Source organism: Daphnia pulex, chromosome 8, assembly GCF_021134715.1.
Source record: "Daphnia pulex isolate KAP4 chromosome 8, ASM2113471v1".
In the NCBI taxonomy this organism is placed as follows: domain Eukaryota; kingdom Metazoa; phylum Arthropoda; class Branchiopoda; order Diplostraca; family Daphniidae; genus Daphnia; species Daphnia pulex.
Window position 1 is genome coordinate 5,078,812 of NC_060024.1, and position 27,994 is coordinate 5,106,805.

At 39.7% G+C, this 27,994-nt stretch overlaps 1 protein-coding gene and 2 long non-coding RNA genes across 6 annotated transcripts; 2 read left to right on the forward strand and 1 right to left on the reverse strand.

The window, feature by feature from the left end:
• Window positions 1-357: 357 nt before the first annotated feature.
• LOC124199365 (DNA (cytosine-5)-methyltransferase 3A-like) lies at window positions 358-27,665 on the reverse strand. 4 transcript variants are annotated; one of them, XR_006876795.1, is made up of 7 exons: window positions 27,279-27,665; window positions 1,176-1,377; window positions 990-1,109; window positions 867-914; window positions 736-797; window positions 463-592; window positions 358-403 (listed from the first exon to the last, which is right to left on the reverse strand). XR_006876795.1 is itself a non-coding variant. In XM_046595180.1 (6 exons), exons 2-6 carry the CDS (start codon window positions 1,209-1,211, stop codon window positions 571-573), a joined length of 288 nt encoding a protein of 95 aa, XP_046451136.1. In that variant the 5' UTR covers window positions 1,212-1,377; window positions 27,279-27,665; the 3' UTR covers window positions 388-570. The 4 variants fall into 4 exon arrangements, 1 of the variants encoding a protein (XP_046451136.1); XR_006876797.1 differs by lacking the exon at window positions 27,279-27,665 and adding an exon at window positions 1,446-1,630; XM_046595180.1 differs by having other exon boundaries at window positions 388-592.
• Window positions 2,671-4,705, forward strand: LOC124199368. The gene is made up of 6 exons (XR_006876800.1): window positions 2,671-2,849; window positions 2,921-3,188; window positions 3,265-3,419; window positions 3,491-3,694; window positions 3,768-4,018; window positions 4,082-4,705. It is a non-coding gene; the product is annotated as an uncharacterized LOC124199368 (long non-coding RNA).
• On the forward strand, window positions 5,051-7,378 carry LOC124199367. The gene is made up of 7 exons (XR_006876799.1): window positions 5,051-5,304; window positions 5,384-5,653; window positions 5,741-5,899; window positions 5,962-6,038; window positions 6,118-6,478; window positions 6,544-6,711; window positions 6,778-7,378. It is a non-coding gene; the product is annotated as an uncharacterized LOC124199367 (long non-coding RNA).
• Window positions 27,666-27,994: the final 329 nt, after the last annotated feature.

Consider the following 27,994-nt stretch of genomic DNA (forward strand, 5'->3'; position numbering starts at 1 on the left):
TTGGGTGTCGGTCGCCATGATTACAATTCTCTGCAACACCCCTTTCCCGTCAAACCACCTGATGTCCTTTCGGATAAACTTTTTTGGGACGTGATTTAATTCAAAAGTGAAGTCCAAGTTAGTGGGGGTTTTTGGTCTTAGGCCTTGTCTAGCCCTGTTAATAGCACGTCCAACATTCCCCATTTTTGGTAACAGTTTTCTTCTATGTTTTCTCGGAATCGCCTTATATGCTTTAAACATGAGGGGCTCTACAACATCATTTGCAGGGACTAACTTTTCTAGTAAATATAAGATGGGGCCGGAAGGGTTTTCAAAAATTGGGGCCGGAAAGGACACCCTTCTGGCCCTAAATGTCCTAGATGTCGATGGGTATAAATCTTGGTGGAGGAAGCTTTTATTTCAGCTGTCGGAGAAACTGTTAAAGAATATTCTGGAAAATAGCTAGTGAACAAAATAAAATACTTTTAAGGCCCAGTCGGAGCGAGGCTGAAGGAGGCCGTGGGATTATTCTGGTGGTGAAACTGGCGCAGAGGAAGCAAAACCACGGCGTCTTTTGCATGATGACGGACATCAATCCCTCGCCAACCAGCAGCTCCACGCAATACGAAAAAAAATACTTTATGTTAATTAATAAATTAACAGTACCTAAATCAATTGGTGGTGTCTTTTGAAGGCAAAAGTTTTTAGAAAATTAATAAATACCTGGATTGATAATTAATAATTAATTAGTAATACCTGGAAAACGAACCATTTTCGCAGACCACAACCTCCTCCACACCACAGATGGCGCAACTCACCTGTTGAAAATGAATCAAGAAATTATTCTAAGCAATTCAATTTAATTCCAAATTAAATAAAGCGCTTACGTGAATATCGTCCTCGCCAATGCTGTAACTGGTTTGCAGAAGTTTATTCTGCATAAAGAACAGAAAAAAAAACAACAGTCAGCGCTCATAATTAATTGGGAAAAAGAGAATAGACTATATCACCTTGCATTCGCGATTGCATAAACTTCCAAAGAAGAGCGGATGTTCCATACATATGGGCCCATAATTTCTACATGACAACCGAGACAGAAGTAATCCATGTCCAAAGTTTCGGCCTTGATCCTGTCCACCACAACCGTTGGTTGAGTTTTCACGCAAAAATAAAAGATACAATAGACGAAGATTTACCAATGACGTAATCCCGCGGGCCGTAAGTGAGATCATCTTCTCCGGAATTGTTTTTCTTCTTTTCCTTCTTGTTGTTGGTGCCCTGAAACACTGACAGGCTCTTTTTTCTCGTTAGCGATCCTCTTCAACTTGATGTTGGTATCTTTGATCCGGTGGTCGATGCTGAAACGTTGCATCCATTCCGGGAACTCGTCCAAGACCACTGGAATTATTTTTAAGAAATGGGTGTTGATAATTAAGGTTGACGTAATCATATAGAAAAATAATTACCATCTAGACTGTTGTTGCTCTTTGACGACGGCAAGAGTTTGATGGCTCACGTCTTCAATTTGTCAGCCGTGCCTTTAACTAATTTCGTCTGATCTCTGTTAAAGGCGACTGCCTGTGGATTAAAAAAAAAATTATTAAAAACGTTTGATGTCAAGAATTGGCAATAAAAATTTGTAGTCGTTAAAACCCGCAGCAGGGCTTCCAAGACTCCTCTTTCATAGAGACTGCTGCAAGCTTGATTTAACAGACTGGCCAATGGGTCAACATCTGACACGGCTTGATGGCCGCCGAACCAAAATATCCAGTAACTAGTCGGTTTTCTCGGAGGTGGCAGCCCACACTCCCACAGTCATTGTGAGTAACAACGATTCTTTTATGGTAATATCGACAAACGTGAATAAATAAAATAACACGAATAACATTATAACAATGGAAAGACGATCAGAATTTCTCAAATGATAATTAAAATTCCGAAAAACAAAAACAAAACAAAAAAAAACAATTTAATAGGCCCCTATAAAAGCGTGACTTACCAGCCATCTAACTTAGTCCAGACGATTGTCCCCAGTCGAATGCAAAGGAGTTCCAGCATTTACATTTTAACCTACCCTGATCGGTCATTGCTACAGCGCCATTATTTGTCATATCGGTTCATTATAAATATTCTTAATAATAACAGTGGGCTCTATCCCTTAATTATATACTTGAACCAACAATCACTCGATCCATCCCAATTTCTTAAATTAATAGTAAACCTTGAGTCCATGACCCTCTCATTGTATTACCCTAAAACACGAATATAAACGACAAGGACCCAGAATTATTATACACACGTTTGCCTTATGATTGGGATATATGAACAATTAGTATAATCTAAGCTATAATGTAAATGGACAGTTTTTATGTTGCAATTATAGTAGCCCCATGCATGATGTATAATTTGTTTTATCTACGTTATCAGTAATACGTCAGCCTTTGTTGCAACACAACAGAGGCAAACATCAGTGATTTGACTGTTATTAGTTAGTGGACTCATGTCGACATAATTGGTCACCCAAAGAAAACTTTAAAATGTCATAAAAATAAAAAACCCGGGGGATTTTTTATTTTTGAATATCTTATTGATGAATTAGGCAATTTGAAATTTTTAAAAAATCGTATTGCTCACACGATACAAAGTTAGATTCGATTTCCTTTCTTTTCCTATAAATAGGATACAACCACCAATGCAAAATAACAGAACCTATTCGATCTTTCGTCGATACAATGGCTAAGTTGTACCACACCGAGACACTCATCGTCTTCTTCTGCGCTTTTTTATTAAGCGTCACGGCAAGTGGCCAACATCCGAATCACTTATTGCCGCAAACGAAAGACGGCACAATAAATCTTCGTTTAGAATACGTACGAAATTGCGCATTTAAAAATTTTTAGCATTATAGGTATATCACACATTTTTTTGTTTTTGTTTTTAGGAAACTTTGAAAACTCGTTTTGAGGAGTTTGTTGGTTCCGTTGAGATTCAGTTTGACCGCCTGAGAGAGGAAGTCCCGACAGTTAAAAACAAATAAGGCTACCGAAAAGAATTCACATACAAGTGTCGCCTCTATAGGTGTAATTCCAAGATCTTGTCATGAAGCCCGATTGGCTGACCCTTCATTGTCCAACGGCGTTTACTGGATCGATCCCGACGGCCAAAATGTGGAGACGACCCCATCCAAGTAAATTGCGACATGTCCTCAGGTACGATTGAGTTGATTGTTTCGTTTACTAATAAAATTTGTTACTTACATTGCCTTCCATTTCGTAAATTCGGCAGGAACGACAATTATTGGACACGACACCGAAGCATCGACAAACGTCGGCCATTGCACGGAACCCGGGTGTTATACGAGACCAATCGTGTACCAAGCATCACTAAAACAGATCATAGCCCTTACACAACTTTCATCAGATTGTCGGCAGTCAATTAAGGTTCATTTATTCTAAATATAATTTTGTGATTGCAATTATTTTATTTATCAATCAATCTCATAAAATTACAGTACGAGTGCTATACTCAGCTCCACTGCAGTTTGATGGCATCGAATATTCCTGGTGGAACGACCGGAACGGTAACGAGCAATATTACTGGCACGGAAACGATAATTCCACACACACGTGCCTGTGCGGAATCGGAAAAATCTGTGTCGATCCTAGCAAAAACTGCAACTGTGACGCGATTGTTCCCGTCGACTTGGTCGACGAAGGTAATATTGGAAAACAAAACAGAATTTATTTTATTGAACGTGTTTCAAAAAATGTGTTTTGGATTTTAAACAGGTGAGATAACTGCGAAGGAAAGTATGCCCATCACACGTTTGAATTTTGGAAGAACGATCCCTGCAGCGTCGAGTGCATTCACACTTTAGGAAAATTGAAATGCTCCGGCCAGAAGTTGGTCGACGGAATGCCAACCTCTTGCGTGGAATTGTGGCAGATCGGTCATGTCCTCAACGGCTTGTACTTGATCAAGGGCGCGTCTCAAGTGGAAACAGTATATTGTGACTTTAGCAAAACTTCAACCGACGCAGGTTTGTTCAGACTTGAATTGAACTTAATCAGCATGGAATAACATCAAAGGTTTTACGCAATAGGATTTGAAACGTGGATTGGCTTTGCTGATGTCAAATCATCATCTGTTTATTTTTATGTACAGAGGAATACGACTTACTCAACTAACAACACTGTCGTTCCATTTGAAATCACAAGAACTAATGTGGGAAATGCCATGGACCCTTTAACTGGAATATTCACAGCACCAAGACCGGGGAAATATTTTTTCGGTTATTCTGGAATTGCTGATGTCACTCAAGGAACCAATTTTGCACGCGTTGATTTACAGTTGAATGGTGTAAGGATTGCACAAGGATATAGTCACACCACTCATGATACATTTGCACACCAATCCACTTTGGAGCTGAATAAAGGAGACCAAATAACACTGTTCTTGGTAGCCGGAGCTATTCACGACAGCCGTTATCTCTACACAAATTTTGTCGGCTGGTTAGTCGAAGAAGATGTGTTCAACTTCAATGTGTAGTGATAGCTGACATATCATCATACCAAAAATCCAGTTGTGATTCGGATAGATTCCTTGCGATTCCTCGCGATTCCTCTATAGTAAATTGAGTAGAAAGTTTGCTTCAAATTTTTTAATGGTTACTGTAACTGACATAGGCTATTATACGATTGAAAAATAATACAATAAATCAAGTGTTTCTGATGTTTATTTCTTGTTCCGACAGCAAAAATTTAAGTCAATAACATTTAAATCGAGGAAGAAAGAAAAACAAATAACGACATCATTCAGATAGAAGGAATCTACTAGCCTATTGAAGATGGCTGGACTACACAATAAATGATGGGTAAATAATAACTGCCCACAAACTGATTTTGTTCTTAAAGTCGATGATGACATAAAACCGACGTATAAGCCCATTTCATCAACACGGGTGTCGCCATGACGTGTGTGTACTAATAATTAACGTTCAAATTAATCTTCAACAAAGAGCTCAAACGCGGCACGGCATTACCAGCGAACCAAGCGGCTGAAAGCCACAACTAGTCTTTTGTGTCAGAATGATTAGCGGTTTTACCTAGTTTTACGTTGGGTTTTACGTATTCTCACATTCTGTCTGCTAGCCGCTAGGATTTGATTGTCAAACAAGCAGTGTTTTTTATTATTATTTGCTGTCTCTCAATACCATGCTCAATACCCATGCTTGTAAGTCACATTTTGACAGTTCGGGTCGACGTTTTGACATTCAGGCCCGGGTCTACTCATGGAACGTCATATACAACTGGTGTCTCAATCCAAGTAAAGTTTTATGATACTATAATTAAATACTTTTAAAAACCAATAAAAGTTTTCAAATATAATTCCGCATCCTTAACAGCCAATGAAAAATGCAGCATGGAGGTTGATCAACCTGTTGTTCAAGATTAAAGAAAACATAGCCTCACACCTGTCCCAGAAGCTGTTAATCTCACTCCGTCACTCCTGACAAATATGTGGTGTTTTGAAAGAAATCAAGCAGGCAGGAACTGGCAATGGGCAGCTCAGAGCAAGAGCATCTCAGTCTACTACACAGGCTGTTTGACGAAACATGGAACTTGATTCCAGTTTGGACAGCTAGGGGAGAAATTAAAATTCCACCTTGGCAAAGGTACTTCGGCATTATAAGTTATAATTGAATGTGATGAATTTGTGGTTGATTTTTATGAAAATATTTTGTGTGGAAATATCTATACAGGCAGTGTATAATAAAGCCGTGGAACCTTACTGGTGTAGCTACCATTGAAGCGTGGAGAGGTGGCAGTCTTGTAAATTGTAAATCCAATTATGCCTGCAGAGAAAATGAAAACCCACCTAAAAATTCCTCAGAAAAGCCACAAGATTGCTGGTGTTTGAGGTATGATTGTGATCTATACTGTTCATTTTTATCTAAATTCTGTAATTCATATTTGTGTTTAGGTTGGAGGAATTTTAAATCAAACCTTGAAAGTTGGCAGTGGTTATTCAAGTCCTAATAAAGAATGCACTTGTTGAAGGTATTTGACTTTCTTAATCAAAATATATTTATTGTGAAAATTTAAAAGTAGTTACCTTTTTCTCCCTTCATCTTTGTAGTTTCACTGGTCGGTCGACACGGGGACACGGTATATTTTATCAACAGTATTTAAGTTTCAATCTTCGAGAAGGTTTAGAGCACAACATTCCTGACGGTGTTGAACATGCTCTGTTGAAATTCAAGAAGCAAGAGAGGAGCTTGATTAAATTGACACCGGCTCTGCCAGTAACGAGCAACTCGCTGTTCCATACACAACGCCAACCTCGAATGCAAGATTGAACTCAAGAGCTTCGAAAAGGCTAAAGAGAGCTGGAAGAGGTTAAACTCTGCAAGGAAAAAGGAATCAATCATTTCAAAAGGCCTAATACGTGGCCAACAAACGACTACTCCAAAATCGTCCCCTCCTCGAGTTTGAACAAAGTAATTTTGCTTTTCACATCAATTTGAATTCATTTTATTAAAACATTTCATTTTCACTTCATCAGCTCTTAAAGACGAGAAAGCTACAGAACGAGAACAGCTTATGTTAGCAACACAATCAATCAGTCCATGTGCTGTTTAAAGTGAAGCGATTTCTGTGCAATTCGTGATCAATGCCAAAAGGCGCTAGAAATGGACCCAAAAATGAAAAAGGTTTATTCCTCATTGGCCAGGTAACGTGGAATTTGACGAGCAACTGGTTTTGATTTTTTACTCACAGATTTTTTTTCGCCTTGTAGGCAATTTGGGGCATCCACAAGCCGAAGGAAACTAAGAAGCATTTCGAGGCGATTCTGGATTCTCCATGATTCGGACAACAAGGCGGGCGCCAATCAAGTGCTGGTGATCTGCAAAGCCAAGATTTGCAAGCAACGCGAAACGGACAAGAAATTGTGTACGCTAGCATTTTCAACAAGATGGACGTAAATGATTGACAGGTTAAACGAAAAGAATGAAGGCAAATGGCTTTACGGTTGGTGGGACGAGTCGACGAAAGGTGTCTAGCTAAACGCTGATCTTGCTCAAATCGAACGAGATAAACAAGATCTGTGGAGTATTTAAAGGTCGATCGTAGGAAAATTAATGCAGATTTCTTCAAGCGCTACTGGCAGGAAACCCAATATCGTATCAGTCAACGGGAAGCCGCTGAATGTGAATGAAAATGACGGTATGGAAAATAGTGAAATAGCTTCTTCCTACCAAATGGCGGAGTCTACAGAAGCATCCAACGACAATCAGATGATCTTCGTTAAAGGTTTTCGTGACTGCTTTTGCACCATTTGAATTTGAATTTTGTATCTCGTCTTTTCAAATAAAAATTCTGAATTTGGCGGGTAAATTTAATAAATGAAAATGGAGATTAATGAACCGAAACCTACCCACTCATAAAACACTTTTTAGGAAATGCTGTCTCGGTTGAAGATGTCTCAGCCAGCACCGTCGTATATTTGACTTTTGATATGCAAAACTGTAAATTTTTTTCCTCTTATTACGAGATGGTTATCTATGGCCTTTCACAGTAGTGTTTAAGCTTTAAGTCTACCAATCCGATCACTTACTAAAAGTTTAATACCTCGGTCAGTGTCATCTGTAAACGATCCTTCACTTTAAACTTTAGTTTGATTTGTTTAAATTCTATTTCCCCAAACACTGCTTACATCACCAGCACTCTTGTTTACCAAGAAGTGCTTGATAGAAAGTAGATAGTATTTGACAACACTGTTACACTGATAAGTTAATTGAAATATAGACGTCGGATATATATATTCTTCACAATCTTATCATGCATTAAGTTTCGTCGTTGAATACCCTTTTTTTATATAATAGAAAAAGGAATTAACAGTAATGCCCATAGTTTTTTATTCACAATCTTCATTCAATAAATCAAATCATAATATGACACAAGGTTATTCAGCGTTATTGTGACCTTACCCTTGCTTGAACTTTATTTTCTCAGTATCGCTTGACCTCTATTTTGTACATGTTATCATTTTTGTCTTCCTAGAACTTTACTTATATTTTTTTAACACGTAGAATATCAATTCCATCAATGAATATCAATTCGACAATAGACTTTGCTGACCTCATTGGATTCATATAAATAATTGGTTGGTTTCCGTTCGCCGCGGCAGTAGCATTCAAAGACGTTGAGGTGACCAGTCACATTTAAATTGAGACGAAAACGGTCCTCTCGTTATAAGCCTAGTTTTTTTTGCCAGCGATAAGACAACGAACAAGCCGGCAGACACTAGATGCATGCATTTCAACTTAACCAAATCTCGCCACCCTTGATGCCTTTAGCTACGATCGTGCGAAAGAACTGCATCCGATTCCAACCCCTTCCAGTTGAAAGCACTATAAATTAGTCGAACCTTTCAGCTGGAAGACTAGGATAGGGACAAGTCTTTCACACGGTGTCAACGATCGGCAGCAATGGAATATCCATTTGTAGTGGAGTAAAGTCGAGTAAAGTTATCAGACAAGATAGGCTTACCTGAAACTAATTGCAAGTTTAAATTTTTCTCATGAACTTTGTTCATTGGTATGATACTAGTCACGGATCAAAACCCTCCCGAGAAATATTAGCAATATAAATGAAAAAATAAATAATATATAAAAAAAATAAAAATAAAACAATGACTTATTATACCTCACATCATGGCGGACAGCCCCTCCGTAAAATAATAAAATATAGACGATCTACAACTCCATCTTTTTCTACTAATCTCTAAAATTCAAAAATAAGCTAGCGCACAAGACTAGAGTATTCATTTTCTATTTTTACCCCAGCAATTTTAAGTTATTTAGCTTAGTATGGAGCAGTTACACATCCTGCGTTGCCAGGTCTGGAAATCAATTTTGTGTCCAAAAGGGCCAATCAGCGTACAGCGTTTTAAAGAGGCTGTACGCTTTGGACACAAAATTGATTTCCAGACCTGGCAACGCAGGATGTGTAACTGCTCCATAGAGCGCATTTTTCAATTGTGGTTCGAAAAATTCCGCCGCGTGCATTTGGCGTATTTGGTATCTTCGCTATGCAAGATACGCCAAGCGTATCCGACGGATTTGTCCGTAACTACAGTTCACAATTGCGGTCGAAATTTTGGTAAATAACTTACTATTATTGGATTTTAAATAGGAAATTAACCCCGTAGTCTTATTTGCTGTCATATTATTGATTTTTAGAGATATTTAGAACAAAATTTGAGTAGTGGATGATGAAATGCATGATAGCCCACTTTCAGGAGGTCATCTAGCATTTTTACGCACTTATTTTAAAATTAAAACTAGTTATTATTGGCCGACAATTTTGCCTGATATAAAAGAATATTGTAGAACTTGCGAAACATGTATGGCCAACTCAAAATCTAAGCTGCGAGCTTATCTTTTTCCTCATGAGCTAGCTAAAGCTCCATTTCAGATAATTGGTATAGACTTTTTAGGCCCAATTTCCCCCATCTCGCCAAACGGCAATAACTGTATATGTGTAATGACTGATTATTTTACTAAATTCGTGACGGCAGTCGCTTTGCCTGATCAAACGGCTCGCACAACTGCGGAATGTATATATAAAAATATTGTTTTAATGCACGGACCGCCTCTGGCGCTTGTATCCGATCGAGGCCCAAATTTCACTTCTAAATTAATGAAATATTTTTGTCAAAAGTTAAATATTGAACAACGTTTTACTACATCTTATAACCCAGCTAGTAATGGGGAAACCGAGCGTTTTAATCGTACTATGACGACAATGTTACGAAAAGAATTAGTTGACGGGCAGCATGAAAATTGGGAGGATGTGTTGGGTGAAGTATGCTTTGCATATCGTTCATCAATACATTCTTCTACAAATGAGAGCCCGTATTACATGTGTTTTGGTCGCGATGTCAACTTTCCATTAATAAAATTTTAGGGGCGGTCCCAGAACCAGTCCCCTCCTCTAATTACGTCGATTCCTTTTTGGAAAGACTCCGCTATAGTTTTCAAAGGGCGCATGAATATAATGTAAAAGCGGGGGAACGACAAAGAGAGCAGTACAATAAGCGGGCTTTACTTCATAATTACAAACCGGGCGATAGAGTTTTACTAGATATAAGGGAAGTAACAAAAGGCGATAATAAAAAATTTACTTCCAAGTTTAAGGGCCCGTACAGAGTTATCAAAGTAAATAATAATCATACAGTCGAAATAGCTGATAGTTCATTTCAAATTAAACTTGTGCATAGCAATAGACTTAAACCTTTGTTCGAAACGATGTTATGGACTGATGAACCCATGCCTGACATGGAGTCAACAGTCGAGCCGAGAGAACGTTTCCGTAAACAAATAGGCACTCAGACTGATTGGGATTCCCATGATGAATCTGATATTGAAAGTATTGAGGAAAATAATTCTGTTGATCCAGTAGAGACTGAACCTGCTCTTGATTTCAATCCCCCTGTAATTAATATACCTAGTAATGATATTTCAGTCGAGCTAAACGACGACGTAGATATTCCTCTTTTTAATCAGGACGAAATAGAATTTGATAACCCACCCGTAAACATACCTCACCCCCGTCCCTAATCTCCCATCGTCACAATTATTAACAATAACGAAAATATTCCAAACCCTATTGAACGTCCGCGTTTACGACCGAGGTCGGCTATCAAGCCAAAATCGCGTTTAATTGGGGAGGTTTAGAAAAAAAAGTCTATTAGAAATATATGTTCAGTATATTTCCTCCACAAAAAAAATATAATCAATATGCATACTTTTGAAAGTATGAAGTGAAAAAAAAATTCTCTTTTCCTGTAGTCGGGTATTCACGGCCCATATATATATATAAAAAATCAGTAAAAAACCAGTTCAACAAAAAAAAAATAACTTCTAAAAAACAGAAAAACTAGAACTAACAGAATTACAAAAAAAATAAAAAATAAACAATCTATTGCTGGGTTTTGCTTTGTGCTAAGCCAGTAAATTATAACTCAGTTGCTAAGTGCTTCAATATTTGAATTTGTAAAAAAATTATTCAATTTGGTGAAGATTTAACTTGTAGCTTATCAGGGTATTATTTTATCATAAAAAAAAGAAACAGTAGAAAAAAATTATTAAATAAAAAAGAATAATCAAAATAAAAACAAAAACAAAAACAAACAAACAAAGTAGGAAACAGTAGAAAAAAAAATTATTAAAGAAAAAACAAAACAAAGCAAAACAAAACAAAAATGTATTAATCATAAAAAAAGGAGAAAAGAAAAAATAAGTATAGCAACAAAAAATATAAATGCATTCTTGACATTTACGAAACAAATGCATAACGATACCTGTCACAAAAAAAAACAAAACCCTACTATCCATGCAATCACATATATTCACATATCACTTGCACACAAATCACGTCAATGAACTTGGAAACATTTTTCCCTTTGTAATCTTTTTGGGCGGATATATGTATATATATATGCACCTTTTTCCACATCTCTCGGCACACTCCTCCGCTCGTCGAAAGCTGAAAAGCTACTGATTTCGATATGTCCCATCGTTCTTTTGTTTACTTCCTTCGCCCTCCCATCCAACGATAAGTTCGCGGAAAAAATTTCAACTCCCCAGACACTTGCCTTTCTACCTTCTCTATTTTTCTCCTCCGTATTTTGGTAAAACATTTTTGGGGGAAAGGAAACAGCCAGTAGTCCTCAATATAGTGTTAATTATACCTTTCACTTTTTCCTATGATAAAAATATGTCCCTTTTTTTGCCTTGTTCTTTTCGCGCCTCTCTTTTCCTCTATTTCTCTCTTTTCCTCTTACTATTTTTAACTTACTTATTTATTATTACTTATTCCTATACTTAAAATTCCTTTACTTACAACTACGCTGCATATGTTAAACGCGTATTCCATTAATCCCAAATCATGTTGCTCCTCATCATTATTAACTGTTCATCAAAGACAACGATTTAATTCACATCATCCGAAGAACAACGTCACATCAAACATGCGCAAGTAGTGCCAACAGCACCGGATGTGTCAACTATTCAGTGCACACCCATTCCTGATTCATCGGGGATGTGGGGTGATGTGGACTAGAGCGTCAACGCTCTGGAAAAAGGCAATGAGGCTCTGGTTTCGATCCCCAGCTGAACCCGTCAAACAAATTGTTAGTCGCGCCTGTAATGGCAGCACAGCACAGATTCTTGATAATAGTGTCAAGAATCATGACGTTAAATATACTATGATGTATAATACATCTCGATAAACTGAAGCGCCTTTGATCATGTTATGGAAAAGGCGCTATATAAATGTAATACATAACATAACATAACACCCATTCCTGTCAACTTTACTACTGAAATCACTATGTGTGGCGCACAGCCTCGCTTCAAAAATTTCACTGTCAGCCGGACTGGATGGAAACTGACAAATTTCACTCCTTGCTATTGAACTAGCGGGACCGTGAATTTTAATGATCGTCTCCACGCCTTCCGCAATAATACTTGGGAGCCTGTTGAGACTTCTCTCGTCGTTCCTCAACGTGATTTGGAAGACGCTTTTCGCTATACTGATGTTACTTTATTCGAATATCATCAACGTTCAAATCCTGCGTATGCTGACTCACAGACCAGCCCAATGGATATCATAGCCGACCTGACGGCCTCAATCAACGAACACTCTGCAAAAGGATCTTCACAAGACTACCATTGGTACATCCAACATCATTGTTACGGCGATTGAAAAAACCAACACAGCTATTGGGAACTTCCGTCTCTTCCTTCTCATCGTCACTCTAATTTGTGCCCTTATTTTCGGCGTGGCCATTTGCATCGCTACAAATTGTTGTGGAGCCTCGAGACTGCTGCAATATTTGAAAGAAAAATTTGACCACTTCAAAGGATCTTACTATTTGGATGATGATCAGAATCATTCCGAATACGATCCGTCTGCTGTTAAGATTCCGTGACGTAATCTCATAGGGCTGGGAGCGATGTAACAGAACGCTCGTTCGACTCCCGTTTTCCTGTTACTTTCCCTTTCTACAAGACAATCTCTAACGTTGACTACTAGATGTCGCTTCCGCTATAATCCATCTCATACCAGAGGAGGCTGCTACCATTTGAATCTGCCGCCAACTCGCCCCATCTCTGCCGCCAACTTGCCCCATCTGCCGCCAACTCGCCCCATCTCTGCCGCCAACTCGCCCCATCCCTTTCCCTTTTTACTATCCCTTTTCCCTTTCTGCTATATTAACTTTAGGCGTACTTTTATCTTTCATGACACTATATAAATATATTTTCCTTTTTCCCTCAACGCTTTTCAATAAAAAACCCCCTTTTCGTCCGTCTCCGCTCTGACCATGTTTTAACGTGTCTGCTCACGTTTCCCTATACTATCCTCTCTAGGTCTAAACATGTCTGCTCCCTATTCTTCCTCTCTAGGCCTATGCTAACCGTGCAGCCAGAATTAGTATAAAAACTGTATGTAAATGTTATTCTGGACTGCATTCTCCCACGGCATTCACACTACCATTGTGTTCCAGTCGCACTCTCCTTTTTGGTATTGTATTAGTTATATTTTCCCTTGTGCTCAGTGCCTGTTATTTAAGCTAAGTGCCATTTTCCAACTGTACCTCGAAACTTGCCGTTTCTCGACAAGCCTAACCGCTCAGCCCGCTACCACATTTTCTCCATACAAGTAGTATTCTCTCACTTATTTATCGTCTCACTATTTAATATTATTAGTTCATCTTATTGTATGATCTGTTCGTTATCAATACATTGTTTAGCCTTAATTATTCCCGTTGGTCTTAGACACTTCACTTTGACATTGTGAGTAAAGTCGCCTCATAGTATTTAAGTTCTTCGTATTGGTGACACAATGATTCCGTTGTGTCCACCTTTACAAAAGGGCCTAATATCATTTTTGAACTATGCAAAAGGGGGGCGAATGTAACAGCACAAGATTGTCTGGGAAGAACGCCTTTGATGATAGCCATAATGTCGAGTAATCGACAAGCTGCAGCGGTACAGTTAGAATGACAATTTGCCGTAGGGACAGATTTACTCGTGAAAGTAGATTCACAAGGGTTAAACGCGTCGCAATATCGCAATATTAGCAGACCAAATAACAAAAGAAAGTATTCGAAAGCTAGAAACTGCATTAAGAATGGCCCAACAAAACCCCGTCCAAACTAGGACAATTTATTTTAACGCAGCAACAGAAAGGATTAATGTAGATGACGAGGATGACGACCCACTCGCAGATAATTCCGACGATTCCACTAACTCGTCACTAGACATGCCAGTCCTCACCCTGTAGCCGACCATTTTTTTTCTCCTTCTTCCCTCATCTATCTCTTTAATTTTTTTTATCTTCTTCTCTTGCTCTCCTCACCAACGAACTTACGCCAAAGCCCTTATAGTCGAGAAAAACATTTTTTTTCCTTCTTCCTCTCTCCGTAAATTTTTTTTCTCCCTTCTATCCCCCGTAAACTTTGTTTTTTTTATTAGCACCATACTTAACACTATGCATACCTTTCCCACCTCTGGTCGTTTTTTTTCTCTCTCCTTTTCCTCTTTTCTCAGTTTCCATTGCCCACTCAAACGTTTTTGTGTTGTTGTTTTTTTGAAATTGGTCCATCGTTTCATATATTACCCAGACAACGTAGGCCTACGCCTATATCGTTTTGTCTCTCTATATTTAATTTTCCAGATAATTTTTATGAAAAACGGGAAAATACGCTCGTTAAAATCGCCGCCTCGATAAAATGATAAAAGCGATCCAGTGCGCACTGCGCGACGGATGAGAGGGAAAGCCGTCGGATGCTAGGGCGCGAAATAGTAAAATGGCCCAACAGGCCTGCAGCAGAGAAAGAAAAATAGCGGCGAATCGATGTTCGTCATGCACGAATTTTAAAAAGGGTGGTAACAAACAGTGGTTGTCAAAACACTAAAGATGATATTGTTTCTGCACACGGGACTTTCCGTGGCCACGGATACCCATACGGATAAAGAAAAACCGTTGAACGACGGAGTAAAACATAAAAAAGGGATATAAAAAAAAATGCTACTGACAGGAAAGGAGGAGGAAATGACCTGCCGCAGCATAGAAAAAGCCGTTGGCTAAAAAACACAGCCACACATTTATTTAGTGGCGAATCAATGTTCGTCGTTGTCGAACTGAAGACAAAAAGGAATAAAAAAAGTTGGCGGTAGACAAGCACTCTCACTCTTTCAACCAAAATTTATTAGAGGCAAATCGGTGTTTGTCGAAACGGGTAAAAGCAATCAAAATAACAGAGTAAACATGGCATGACAATGTTTATGCCCCATTTACAATTTTAGCACGTAATTTACATTTGCGTTGAAATCACCATATTGCTTTTCTAGTATTGTGACAAAAGCCGACAATAAGATAGACGTCCCACCGATCTTAGTATGGTCATTCAGACAGACAGATTAAATCACGACAAATTAGTGAAGTTCTATTTTTTTTCTTTTCCTCTCTTCTTATTTTCCTCTCATTACGAGAAGTCCGTTCGTCACCATTAGTCCCCAAAACAAGTACTCGGTACGAATTTGTTTTTGTGAATCTTATTTTTTTTTGGGGGGGGGGGAGATAGTGAACGTATCGAATATGGTTATATCGCTGGACCGTCTGATATGCTGGACCGCTATAAAAGCGAATTAGCTGAAGCAACGACCGCTGAGGCCTGGACGTTGTTATAAACCACACGGCGAAGTGTGTCGCAGCGACTACAAATAAAAATTTTGCAATCAACGAGAGAGGTTGATTACAGATTTAACTCCATGAGTTGACACGGAGTAAGAAAAACAATGGAGTAAAAGATTTTTCAAGGGAGAAAAAGCCTCAGTAAAAAGAGAAAAGAACAGCCGTCGAAGGCCATTATTATCTCTACGTGGCGAGTAAAAACATTGGAAATCAGGAAAGAAAAGTGGCCCAGTAGGCTGTATCTTGGGCGGCTACGATTATTGCTGTCTCTTTCAATTGTTTGTCACGTGAAAAGGGGTCAGTTGACGCGGCGTTTTCAATCCCTCCCGCATGGTTTGCCATGCATATTTATGGAAAACACTATCGTTAACACGAATAAGAAGAAGAGGAACGGTTCATCCTCATCTCGTCATTCGAAAAACGATTGGGATCAAGGCAGTTTTTCGGAGAAAAAAAAGAGAAAAATTAAATGTCTCCAATCAACGGGGCCAAATTTTGTTGTATAGGGGAAAATTGATTCTCTGTCCTAAAATACGTTCTGGCGTGATACCAGACACTTCACGGGATGGTGCAAACAATAAAAAGAGATAAAACTGGGATGGGACGCCAGAAGAAAAAAAAATAACAGCCACGGACAAAGTTTAAGGCATCTGGCTTAATGCGAGGGTACCAAAAAAAAATCAAAAGCCGAGTCTCAATCGCGGCTGAAATCGTTAAAGCCAACCCACGGCCAAGAAACAAACGTAAAGAGGAGACTTCTTTACAAGTGTAAGGAAAACGAGTAAAAACAATAAAAACAAAAACAAAAGGGAAACGTAATAAAATTTCCGTGATCCAATGGCTTGCCCGCGTTTCTAAAAACAAATTCGAGTTGCTCATCGAGGAATCGCAAGAATATTGGTGTTGGGTACTTTCTAAGTGCTACAAATCTTCCTCTCTGTAGTTACGTTGAAATTATGATCAACCCCAATTGACAGAGGGATGAAAATTTCCCCAAAGGGAGGGTTTACGAAAAGAAAAATAAACTAGGATGGGAACAGTACATGAAGTTAAAATAGAGCAATCACCGAAGAAGACACCCCAGTTATTTCTTAGCTTGCTGACGAACCAGTAGCCGGGCAATGGAGCGCGCCCTAGTTTCTTGTTTGTTTCCATTGAAATCGTTTTGTTTCTCTCCTTTAATATTAAAACGGGGTGAATAAGTGAAAATCGATTCTCCCGGTTGTTTGCGGGGGGAAGGGGAATCCCAATGAATGCAAACTCGTTCGCGAATAAGTAAGGAAAAGTCAACGGCAAGGAGGGCATGCATAGATCCAATCCAATGAGTTGCCAAGATGAAACTATAATTATATCTGTAAGCGTAGCAGTATTCTGGCAAAAGGTAACGAATAGTAAAAAGGAGAGTGAGATGTCACCCACTCCCACTATATACATATATATTTTTTAATTATTATTCAGTCGTCCCCCTTAGAGAAGATCCCGGGGTCAACATTGAAATTTGGAGTATACACTAAGTATACATTAAGTACACCCCAAATAAAATTAGTATGTATTAAGTAGACCAGAGGGGAGGGACTACTTGCCCGTAATATCTTCGTGAATACGAATTTCGCCAGGAAAATGCGAATGCCAAACTGAACGGCGTTGGGTTGTTAACTATTTAAAAAAAAAGGAAAAAATATCCGCACACAAAGAAAATTTTTCTTGTCTTCTTCTTCACCCGGCAAAGCTTTTGAGTGTCCAATGGTTCGCTAACGTTTCTAAAATTTTTTTTTTTAACAGTAGAAAACGGAATTCGTGTCAACACCAGGTGTACACGGATTTAAGCAGAGGGTTCTCAAGAGGGAAACTGGGTACTCTTGCTGCAATATCTGAAAAAAAGGGTAAAAGGGAACACAATAGTAATATTTTTTTTTCTCTCTCTCCTTCCCTTTTCTCGACGTGATATACATGTGGTAAACCGTTACTGATCCCGTCAGTCATGGACTCGATTAGAAAAAGAAAAAAAGGGGTTGATTGACTGGCTTGATTCGTAATAATATGTCTGACCAACGTCTCTGTAGATTATTTTTTTGTGGGATTGGGAAACACTTCAAAAGGAAATATGAGGGAATGAAGATGAAGAAACCGCGAGTCTCTTTTCCCCGCGTGCTACTTCCGACCACTGTGATGCTAGAGTGGCGACTGTCAAATTTTACAGCAGCCAGAATAGCATCAAAAGCCAGAAGTGGGACGTATAAAGTAAAATTATTGGGGTATTTATTTATTTGGGAGGGACAATGATTGCCACCCTATTCATTCTACAAAATTTGGCTGTCAGCAAACGTCAAGGGAATAGATTCAGCAACAGGGAAGGAGCTGGCAGTTTAGGGACCCTTGGAAAGTGTGACCAGCAGGTGTTCACACCTTAAATTGCTTGGGTACAGGGTCACTGCGGCAATTCATTGTAGACCTGAATGAAATAGTAAAATCAAGTATCAAAAACACAAACGACAAAGTGAAACGAAAAAACCAGAAATTTCAATACGAAACGGGAATTCCCACTCCGCCATTTGCAGAGATAACGACAGCGGCACCCCTTACTTTCACCGAAGCTGTCTAAAAAAAATATCGAACACAGGACACTCGAATGGCAAGTGTAGCCATACCAAACAAGAAAAACGTCTATGAAAACGCACGGGTGCCAGGTCAATTGTAAGGAACCTACTCGACAGCGAATAAAAATGGCACGGTCACCAAATGTAATGCACCGAATTTGGTATCCAGTGACGATTCATTGCACCTCAAGGAAAATATACAGCTCTTGCTGTGGGGCGAGATTTCACCTCACAGTGAAAGAAAAAATTAGGTAAGAAAAAAAAATGGGAAGGGAAGGGTAATATAGTTGACCTGCTTGTCCTGCAGAAAACTGTAAGGCGAGGTTCCTTACGAAGATATAACGAACGACTACATAACGATTCATGGCTGTCGCGATCGACAGATAAAAATAAGAAAAACTCAATTTTGGGGTTAAGATTTCTTTTCAAAACACAAAAGACAACCACAACGAATAGCAGAAATAAAAGCAGTTGTTGATAGCATTTACGAGGAAAAAGGTATTCGTAGAACAAAAAAAAAATGTTTTCGTGTAAAAGGAGAGGTTCATTACACGAAAACCTATTTCTTTCCCTAAAAATAGCAAAAAGAAACGAATCATTTTCGTACAAACGTTTTTTTTTTCTCAATTTCTCTTCATGTTTTATATGAGGATGGGTTTAAACTTAATCTTTCGGGCACGGTTATTGGCCATTACAGAACGTTTTGTTAAGTCATCTCAAAATAAAGTAAGGAACTACGAGACGAGTCCTATTCACCATTATTCGTTACGAAAAGAAAAAAGAAACAATAACAAACAAACTCGAGTAGCAATGAACTTGCTCGACGAAAAGGGAAGGGACAGTGCTAGCACGCACAGGGTACATATATACATATTTTTTTTTTTCTCTCTTTAAAAGGGGGGGGGGTTATCCCAGTCCCCAAAGACCCAACACCTGGCACAGACCGAATTCCCAACTGAACCAAATTACCCTAAATGAAAAGTCGAAAAAAAATAACTCTTGAATTTTTTTTCTCTCTACACACCCATCGCCAGAAACTACGCCCAAATTTCAACCCGAATCATTTCTGTTTTCATTTTATCTTCTTCTCTCTTTAATCTCCAAATAGTTAAATTTGTGTCCATATACAACTTTTTTTTTCTCCCTCTTCCGTGTTTCTTCTTCACACCTTCCTTCAACCCCCAGTGAGCTGAACATTTTGGCATGTACAGTGCTAGGAACAACTTGTGCGAGTGATCAAAACTTTCCGACGGCGTTTTAACTGATACGTCAGTGCCCCAGTGCTCACGTTCTTCCCCCGACGGCATCTTTTTTTTTATTATTTGTTGTTCGCGCTTATCCGCTTTTTTCAAAACTCAGAAATGGATTCAAAGGCAGCCGTAACCATAGTGACAAACGGGAAGCACATCCGTGCGTATTTCGTCACCAATTTGGCAATCACTGTGGTGCGCCAATCCATCGCCACAACTCTGGGATGTGTCCTCCGCCGGTGTTCGGCCCAAACACGTCGTTCGTCGACCAAGTAACATCCCGTGATTTCCCCATCCTATGGGAAACGCGCATCAACATAAGTTACAGCAACCGATCAGAGACGGCCATAAGTAGTAAAAGGTATAAGTAGGGTAGTAAAAGATGAGGAAATAGGTTTTCCCCTTCTCGCGGGGATGGACACTATTCTAGCGTTGCAAGGAGGCATGTTTGTAAGAGAAAACGAGCAAACAAATCCACTTTTCGGGACCGCAAACGAGCCGAACGACCTAGACCCGAGACCGGTATTGGCAACCGGCCTCCGCGCTTCATTCGTATCCCGCGAATGGGCAGCCGCAAGCGAAGCAGTCGCGACGCCAGTCAAACAGAAACAGTTTCACGATCCCCTAACGAACACAACACTCAATCTATACGGAATGGTGGACGTCCAAGCCGACGACGATCCCACGTTCCTGGCGTTCATCGCAGATATCAAGACGAGCCTAGTGCTCGGAATTGATTATTTCGAAAAAACGGACGTGAAGCTAAAATTTCCGGAGTCCACAATATCATGGCCACAAACAGCGACAGTCCGCCCATACCGCCACCCCACGCGTTCAGTAGCCGGCCCAACATGCTCCAGATGCGGAGTGAACGGGCACGTACCATCGCGATGCTCGGAAGCACGCAATTAAAGAAAACGGGAGGAGGTACAGATTGCACGCCAGCTTGTTTCTTCCCACCACAAACGGAAAGTCTCCTTTCTTTTATACCCCTAACTACCATAAGGTTCCAAGTATGCACTCAATTAATCTCGTTTAGTAATTCACCCGCGCCATAACAGGCCCAATAATCTTCCTTCTTTAATACCATGCACCCCCACTTTTACTTGCACTATCGAGTAATTTTTATTTTTTGTTATAATGTGCCTCGTATGTTACTTTCCTCCACCTACCGCTCACATCTCTTTCCAGTATGCTCACAGCCCCTTTACAGTCTCCTTCTCTTCAAACAGTTTCCTATGTTTTCTTTATGACCTCTCCCTTCACACATTTTCCTATGTTTTCGTTATCATCCTCCTCCTCAAACGTGTCCAGATGTTCTGTTTTTCTTCTTCCCAATCTGCAAAACTGCAGCAATTTTTTTTATTACCTCGCAAATATGTTTCTCTTTTCTCCTTCTTCGTATTGCCCCCTTAAACCATTAAATGATAAGTTAAGCCAACTCCGGGAGTCGCCTTCAAAGAAGGAGGCTATGTAATGCCCCGCAGAGCCAACTAGCCCCGCGAGCCAACTTGCCCCTCAAAGGCAACACACCCTGCAGAGCCGACTTGCCCCACGGAGCCTATTGGCCCCGCCCCTTCAGCGATGGCCACCACCCACCGTACACGTCACAGCCGTGACGCCAACACCGGCAGCATAGTCACACCCGTGACGTCACCCAGGAATGCCATCCACCGGAAACACCGACGCTGCACGCTGACTCGGCGAAATCCCGGCCCAGCTCCACCGGCTCGCTGGTGCTCCACCAGCTCGCTGGTCCAGCTCCACCATCTCGCTGGTCCAGCTCCACCAGCCCGCTGGTCCAGCTCCACCAGGAACACGACCCATCGTAATCACTCTTGCCCTCATTAGCCCCAGTATATATGCTGTACCCCTTTTCGCGTCTCTCTCTCTCTCTTGTACTTCAGCGTATAAACTACACATCTAATACAGTTGTCTCGCACCTTTACGCGTCCTGTTTATTCACTGTAAGCTGTACCTTACACCAATTTTAGGACGAATCAACCTACGCATGGGGAACAGCGGTGAACATTTTTGTGTTTTGATTACAAGAATCAATACACAGTTCATGCTAGGCCTAGATTTCCTAAGGATAGTGGAATTCAGAATCGAATTCCCCGGCGCCACGGGCCGACCGCGCCCGGCAAAAAGAAGCGTAGGAGCCAGGGCTATTGACGCACGGCCCCAACAGTAACTTCCGCTCTAACCCCGTTGTTTTTATCCTTTTAACCATTTTTTTTTGCCGCACTAACTTTTATATTTCAATGTTTTTTTTTAGTATCCGCCGCTACCTAATTCCCTTCCCTTCTTTTTTTTGTTAGTAGCTGATAACGGCCTCAAGTGTTTTTTTTTATCTCCCAATATGTCCACAAGCGCGTATCAATATTAATTTAAGTAAAGAATACCCGTCTTCCGAACCAGTCCCCCCCCCCCTGCAACCATTATTTCTGTTCGGTTCCCCCTTCGAGAAACCATTTTTTGATTTGTTCCCTTTTCTTTGCTCCTTTTTTCTCACTCCTCCAATTATTTCCCTACCACTAACTAGTTTATCCATCCAGCAATCCCCAGTTTCCCATTATGTTGTACACTGCATTAAATTGTATTAAATGTCGACTCCGAGAGTCGTCTCTAAAGGAGACGGCTCTGTAATGCCGCGGCGGCAGCCCCGCCCTCTTCAAGATGGCCGCCACCAAGGACGTCACACCCGACGTCACACCAATGACGTCACGCCGACGTCACGCTAGGACGTCACGACCGGCACCACACCCTACGTCACGCCGGACACAACGCGGACTCAGCAACTCCCGAGTCAGCACTCGTCCAGGCCGAGCTGGCCCTCACTCACGCTCGGACCAGCCGGCGTTACAACCCAGACCGACCATGAAGATAGCCCGGACTGACCGGAAGACATGCTGACACAGCAACACCACTAGATACAAGCCGCCGCTTCTCCCCTTCATCTCTCTCTTGCCCGACACACGCTCTCTCTCGCTGTACCCCTTGACCAGAATACAACGCTTCATTATACCTTGTAATCTTGTGTATTACACGGCGACGAACAGCAATCGGCAACGCCGAATAAAATTCATGAAAAAATGGTTGAAATGGGGGTATCACGAAAATTGTGATACCTCAGACATCTCAACGAATTTTCAAAAATTCTTTTGGATTCTGGAAGAGGGATGAAAGGGTTACGTTTTTTATGAATTGTTTTTTTTTAGGAGCCGAATTTATGGCTAAAAGCGCTGTATAGTCGGAGGGGGAGACATTGAGTTTTCGTAATATTTCACGATTTTCAATCCCGATTATCTCGAAAACAAAAAAAATAAAATAAAAATCCGGACTTTATTCAGTTGGAATTGCCTAGTGATTTTGAGCAGAATAGACCTAGTCCGGATCTTTAGAGTCCCTTTCCGGATCTAAAAACGACCTTCGGGAAAAAGGGGGTATTTTGAAACGGTTGAGAGGGAGATAGCTTGTTAATTTCTGAAAATATTCTTTCAACTTCAAAGTTAAGAAAATTCAATAAACTTGATTCAGCCTACGATGGATAAACTTTTTAAAACGAGTTTCAAGTTCGCTTGATCCTAAAATTTTAATTGCAAAATTTGTAGGAGAAAGCAAGTAATTCTTGCTTCAGAAAAGTTTATTAAACACTAAAAAACAAGTCACTCAACTTCAAATTAAATGTACACAGACTAAACATTTTAAGTATATAGAAATTAAACAGTGAAATGTGTATGTATGTTGCGGACGAAAGCTCAACATGAAATGTGAAACACAACTGAAAAATCGTAGAACTTTTAGGAACTTCAAGAAAGGGGCGTGTCAGCTCAGCAGAAACGAAGAAAATGTAGAATTGCTATTGGTAGGAGCGCGGGGTAGGAGTCTGCGCCGCTAATTGAGAAAAAGAATAAAAACCTTTTTTTATAAATTTTGCTTTTTTTTTGCTAATGAAGTCAAATATTTGACAAATGTTATTGCACGTTATGGTAGTAGCCCTATTTTGAATTTAAATTGATTAAAATTGCTACGTTAATTGCCATATGTGTATATGTGTTAACAGCATATGCCCGAACATAGCCTACAGGCCTATTAGTATAGGAAACCTCCCAGATCCTCTATACAATTTGAGCGTCAATATATTACAATAGACTTGGCAATAGTTCTTCACTATTTCTTTTTCGAGTTCTATTTTTTCGTCAAACAAATTAATTGAATGTTTGTTAAAAAACTCAAATATCTTATATTTGTTTTGTACCAAGTTTGATATTTGCTTAAATATGCGCGAAGTGTCTTGGTATAAAATATATAAACTTTAAAACTATAGGCCTATCAAAGATCATATATATATACCTATATAATAGAATATCGCGTGACTCGCACCTCAACAAGAAATATAGGCCTACATGCAATTCGTGTCTGCTGATGCCAATACTATAATTTATTTATAAGGAATTTAATTTATTTCGGGGCCAGTAGGCTCCGCGGGGCATTACATATGCTCTTCTCTCATGAGATCTCACAAGAGACTATGTAAAAGAGCTTTCCAACACGTCAATAATAGAAATAAAAAGACCAGTGTACCAATCCAGCCTTAGGGCCTATTGTTTTCGGTTGGCGGTATTTCCGAGAAGTTAAAAGAGTGTGCGCGAGTGTTTTCTCTCCTGAGGTTTTACCTCTTGGGACAGCAGCAAAAAGATCTTTTTAAAAACAACTCTACATGAATTAAATTCCCATGAGTGCAGAACTCCCTGCTGCAGAATACCCGCCCTTGGACCTTTATACTAAACAACCATGTGTCACTTTCGGTATACCTTTAGTGTATCCAGGGGAAAACGAACTGAGAAAACCATACTCTTGCATGGGCTAGGTGTTGGAATAAGCGAGAGGAAGAAAAATGCAAAGCGTTTTCTAGAGCAAAGCTTAAATCATTTCATTGATTGAAACGTTAATTATAGCTGTACAAATCTATATCTCAAACAAAACGCACAAATTGGCTTGTTAGCTTAATTAAGTAAAGCGCCGTGCCGATGTCATGAGTTCAATTCGCTTACTAGTCGAAATCTCGAACGCTAAATCTCTTGTTATTTTTATAAAAAAGATTTTATTATTTTGAATATTTCCCCCCTAGGTGAACGTTTAAGTTTTCGTATTGTATTTACGACATTAAATGATTTTTTTACTATAGTTAATATCAGGCCTAGCACTGAAGTAAATAATTATTTCAATCGTTTAGATTGCGCAATGGTCTAAGTATATATATAATATTCGCAATGCGACCGATTTGAATTTCCTGTTATTCCAGATGATGCTCGTTGTGTGACTTGTTTGCTTCCGAATCAGTGAAAACATAATTTACATTAAATCTCGCATTAATTTAAATTAATTAATTTTATTTGGGATAGAAAATCGCAAAGATAGGCATAATATTTAACACGGTGCTTTGTCCATCTGTATCATTAACGGCAATAACCCATTTTGGCATAATATAGCAAACAATAAATTTGCTGCTGCGGATGATGGTGCTTATAGGGTGCTTATCGTCTCTCACGTTGATCATTCAATTTTTCACGATTGTCGGATCGGAGATTGGAGAGAGAGATCGAAGAGAGAGATTTGAGATCGCTGTTCAATTTCCTCTTCTTCTTGTAAGTTTTTGGGGTGGTCAACCGAACCGAGTAGGCCTATTATAAAATACCCCAAATATAAGCTAGTGTGGTTTAACTGTTTTCGTCTTGCTTTGGGTATTATATATCCCGCTGGAACGGCATCCTATCGTGTTTCTTTTTGCTAGTTGGCTGACAGAGGTTAAATTTTTCCTGCTACGCGCATCACATTGCAAGACAGCATAAGTATAAGACTTTAAAAAAAAGGAAGGGGGGAGCATTCAAATATTTTTACCACATTAATATCTTCAATAGACCTAATCCAAGGGTAATAATAATTTGATGAAAAAATGGCTCACGATGTAGGCTACTCACGACTGAGCGGATGATGACTGATAGAAATGAACGAACGATGGGAACCCGCAATAGGCCTATGTTGCTGGAAACTTTGTTCAAGATAAACCTTTTTTTTTTTTAATTCCAATGAAATAGCTCACATACAGATTTCTGCCAGCATCACAACAAACCTAATAAAAGTCGAAAAAACAACAACAATGTAATTTGAGAATCTTGGACACGCGTGCGCGGCTGCTGGATCTGGATGGCCGCTGAACCAGTATAACTTTGTATATAAAGTAGGCCTATATAGCCTATATTTATTATATCTTGGAGGTGGCAGCCCACCAGCAGCAGCACCAGACATTGTGAGCAGCAACGACGATCCCTTGTCTTATTATAATGCATGGACAAAGGAATAAATAAAACTACACCCTCAGTTACAATGCGGCAATAACACGATCAAAATTTCGTAAAAAATTTAACTAGGCTCTCGGCTAGGCGGAAGACTGGAAATGGACGAACCGAATGGTCGTTGTTGATGACTTGCTCGTCCAATTGCGGATTGAAATTCTGTTCCTAATAAAAGCAAATTTCCTTTAAGCTTTATGTTTGAAATTATTTTTCAGATTTTATCAAATACCGACACCAGACGATGTTTGGTGGAGCCTTCTTGGGCATCCTTCATGTCGAATGTTATCGGTTCCATCTAGAGAAATCTGAAAAAAAGAAAGAAAATGTTTTTGCTCATCAGCAGATTCCAATACTGAATTTCAAACCTCGAAATGGTTATGTGGTAACTGATGGCGACATTCTCCACAGCCCACATTGTTTCCTCGTTGTTGCGTTCGATGTAATTCTTGACGTGGAAAAAATCGAAAAAAACCTCTCCATACTCTGCACACACAAAAATGAGAAACTCAGATTCATTGTAAATAATAAAAAATATTCCAGCGGTTCAATATACTGACCCAATTCAAGTCGCAGTGAATTAAAAGCGTAGTTGACGGCTCCGAGATTGTCGAGGAGTACGACGATGCAAAGAGCAGGTTGCTGTTTCTTGGTCAGATGTTGATGGGTAGGCTATACATTTTGGTGGAGGAAGCTTTTCAGCTGTCGGAGAAACAGTTAAAGAATATTCTGTAACAAAATAACTTGTCAAAAAGGTAAATACCTTTAAGGCCCAGTAGGAGCGAGGCTGAAGGAGGCCGTGAGATTCTGCCGTGAAACTGGCCCAGGGGAAGCAATACCACGGCGTCTTTTGCATGACGACGGACATGGATCAATGTTCAATTTATTCCAAATTAAATAAAGCGCTTAAGTGAATTACACGGGTCCATAATTTCCAGATGACAACCGAGACAGAGGTAATCCATGTCCAAAGTTTCGGCCTTGATCCTGTCCACCACAGCTGGTTGAGTTTTCAAGCAAAAATAAAAGATACAATTTGATAGACGAATATTTATTACCAATGTTGCAATCCCGCGGGTCGTAAATGAGATCATCTTCTTCGCGGAATTGTTTTTCTTCTTTTCCTTCTTGTTGTTGCTGCCCTGAAACACTGACAGGCTCTTTTTTCTCGTTAGCGATCCTCTTTCAAATTGGTGTTGGTGTCTTTGATCCGGCAGTCGATGCTGGAACGTTGCAGCCATTCCGAGAACTCGTCCAAGACCACTGGAATTATTTTTCAGGAATAAGTGTTGATAATAAAGGTTGACGTATTCATAGAAAATTAATCACCATCTCGACTGTTGTTGCTCTTTGACGACGCCAAGAGTTTGATAGCCCACGTCTTCAATTTGTCAGCCGTGCCTTTAACTAATTTCTTCTGATCTCTGTTAAAGGCGACTGCCTGTGGATTAAAAAAAAATTAAAAACGTTTGATGTCAAGAATTGGCAATAAAAATTTGTAGTCGTTTAAAACCCGCAGGGCTTCCAAGACTCCTCTTTCATAGAGACTGCTGCAAGCTTGATTTAACAGACTGGCCAATCGGTCAACATCTGACACGGCTTGATGGCCGCCGAACCCAAAATATCCAGTAACTAGTCGGTTTTCTCGGAGGTGGCAGCCCACACTCCCACAGTCATTGTGAGTAACAACGATTCTTTTATGGTAATATCGACAAACGTGAATAAATAAAATAACACGAATAACATTATAACAATGGAAAGACGATCAGAATTTCTCAAATGATAATTAAAAATTCCGAAAAACAAAAACAAAAAAACAAACAATTTAGGCCTAATATAGAAGCGTGACTTACCGGGCCACCAAGGCCAGCCATCTAATTTAGTCCAGACGATTGTCCCCAGTCGAATGCAAAGGAGTTCCATCATTTAAATTTTATCCACCCTGATCGGTCATTGTTATAGCGCCATAATATTTGTCATATCGGTTCATTATATTCTTAATAATAAATAACAGTGGGCTCTATGCCTTAATTATAAAATTGAAC

What these genes read in the sequence shown, in the direction of transcription:
- LOC124199365 (XM_046595180.1), bottom strand. Translation starts at nt 1,211, where the DNA reads ATGATCTCACTTACGGCCCGCGGGATTACGTCATTG. An exon ending in TATGCAATCGCGAATGCAAG is followed by an intron (nt 915 to 989) that starts GTGATATAGTCT and finishes TTCTTTATGCAG; the next exon opens with AATAAACTTCTGCAAACCAG. An exon ending in GAAAATGGTTCGTTTTCCAG is followed by an intron (nt 593 to 735) that starts GTATTACTAATT and finishes TATTGCGTGGAG; the next exon opens with CTGCTGGTTGGCGAGGGATT.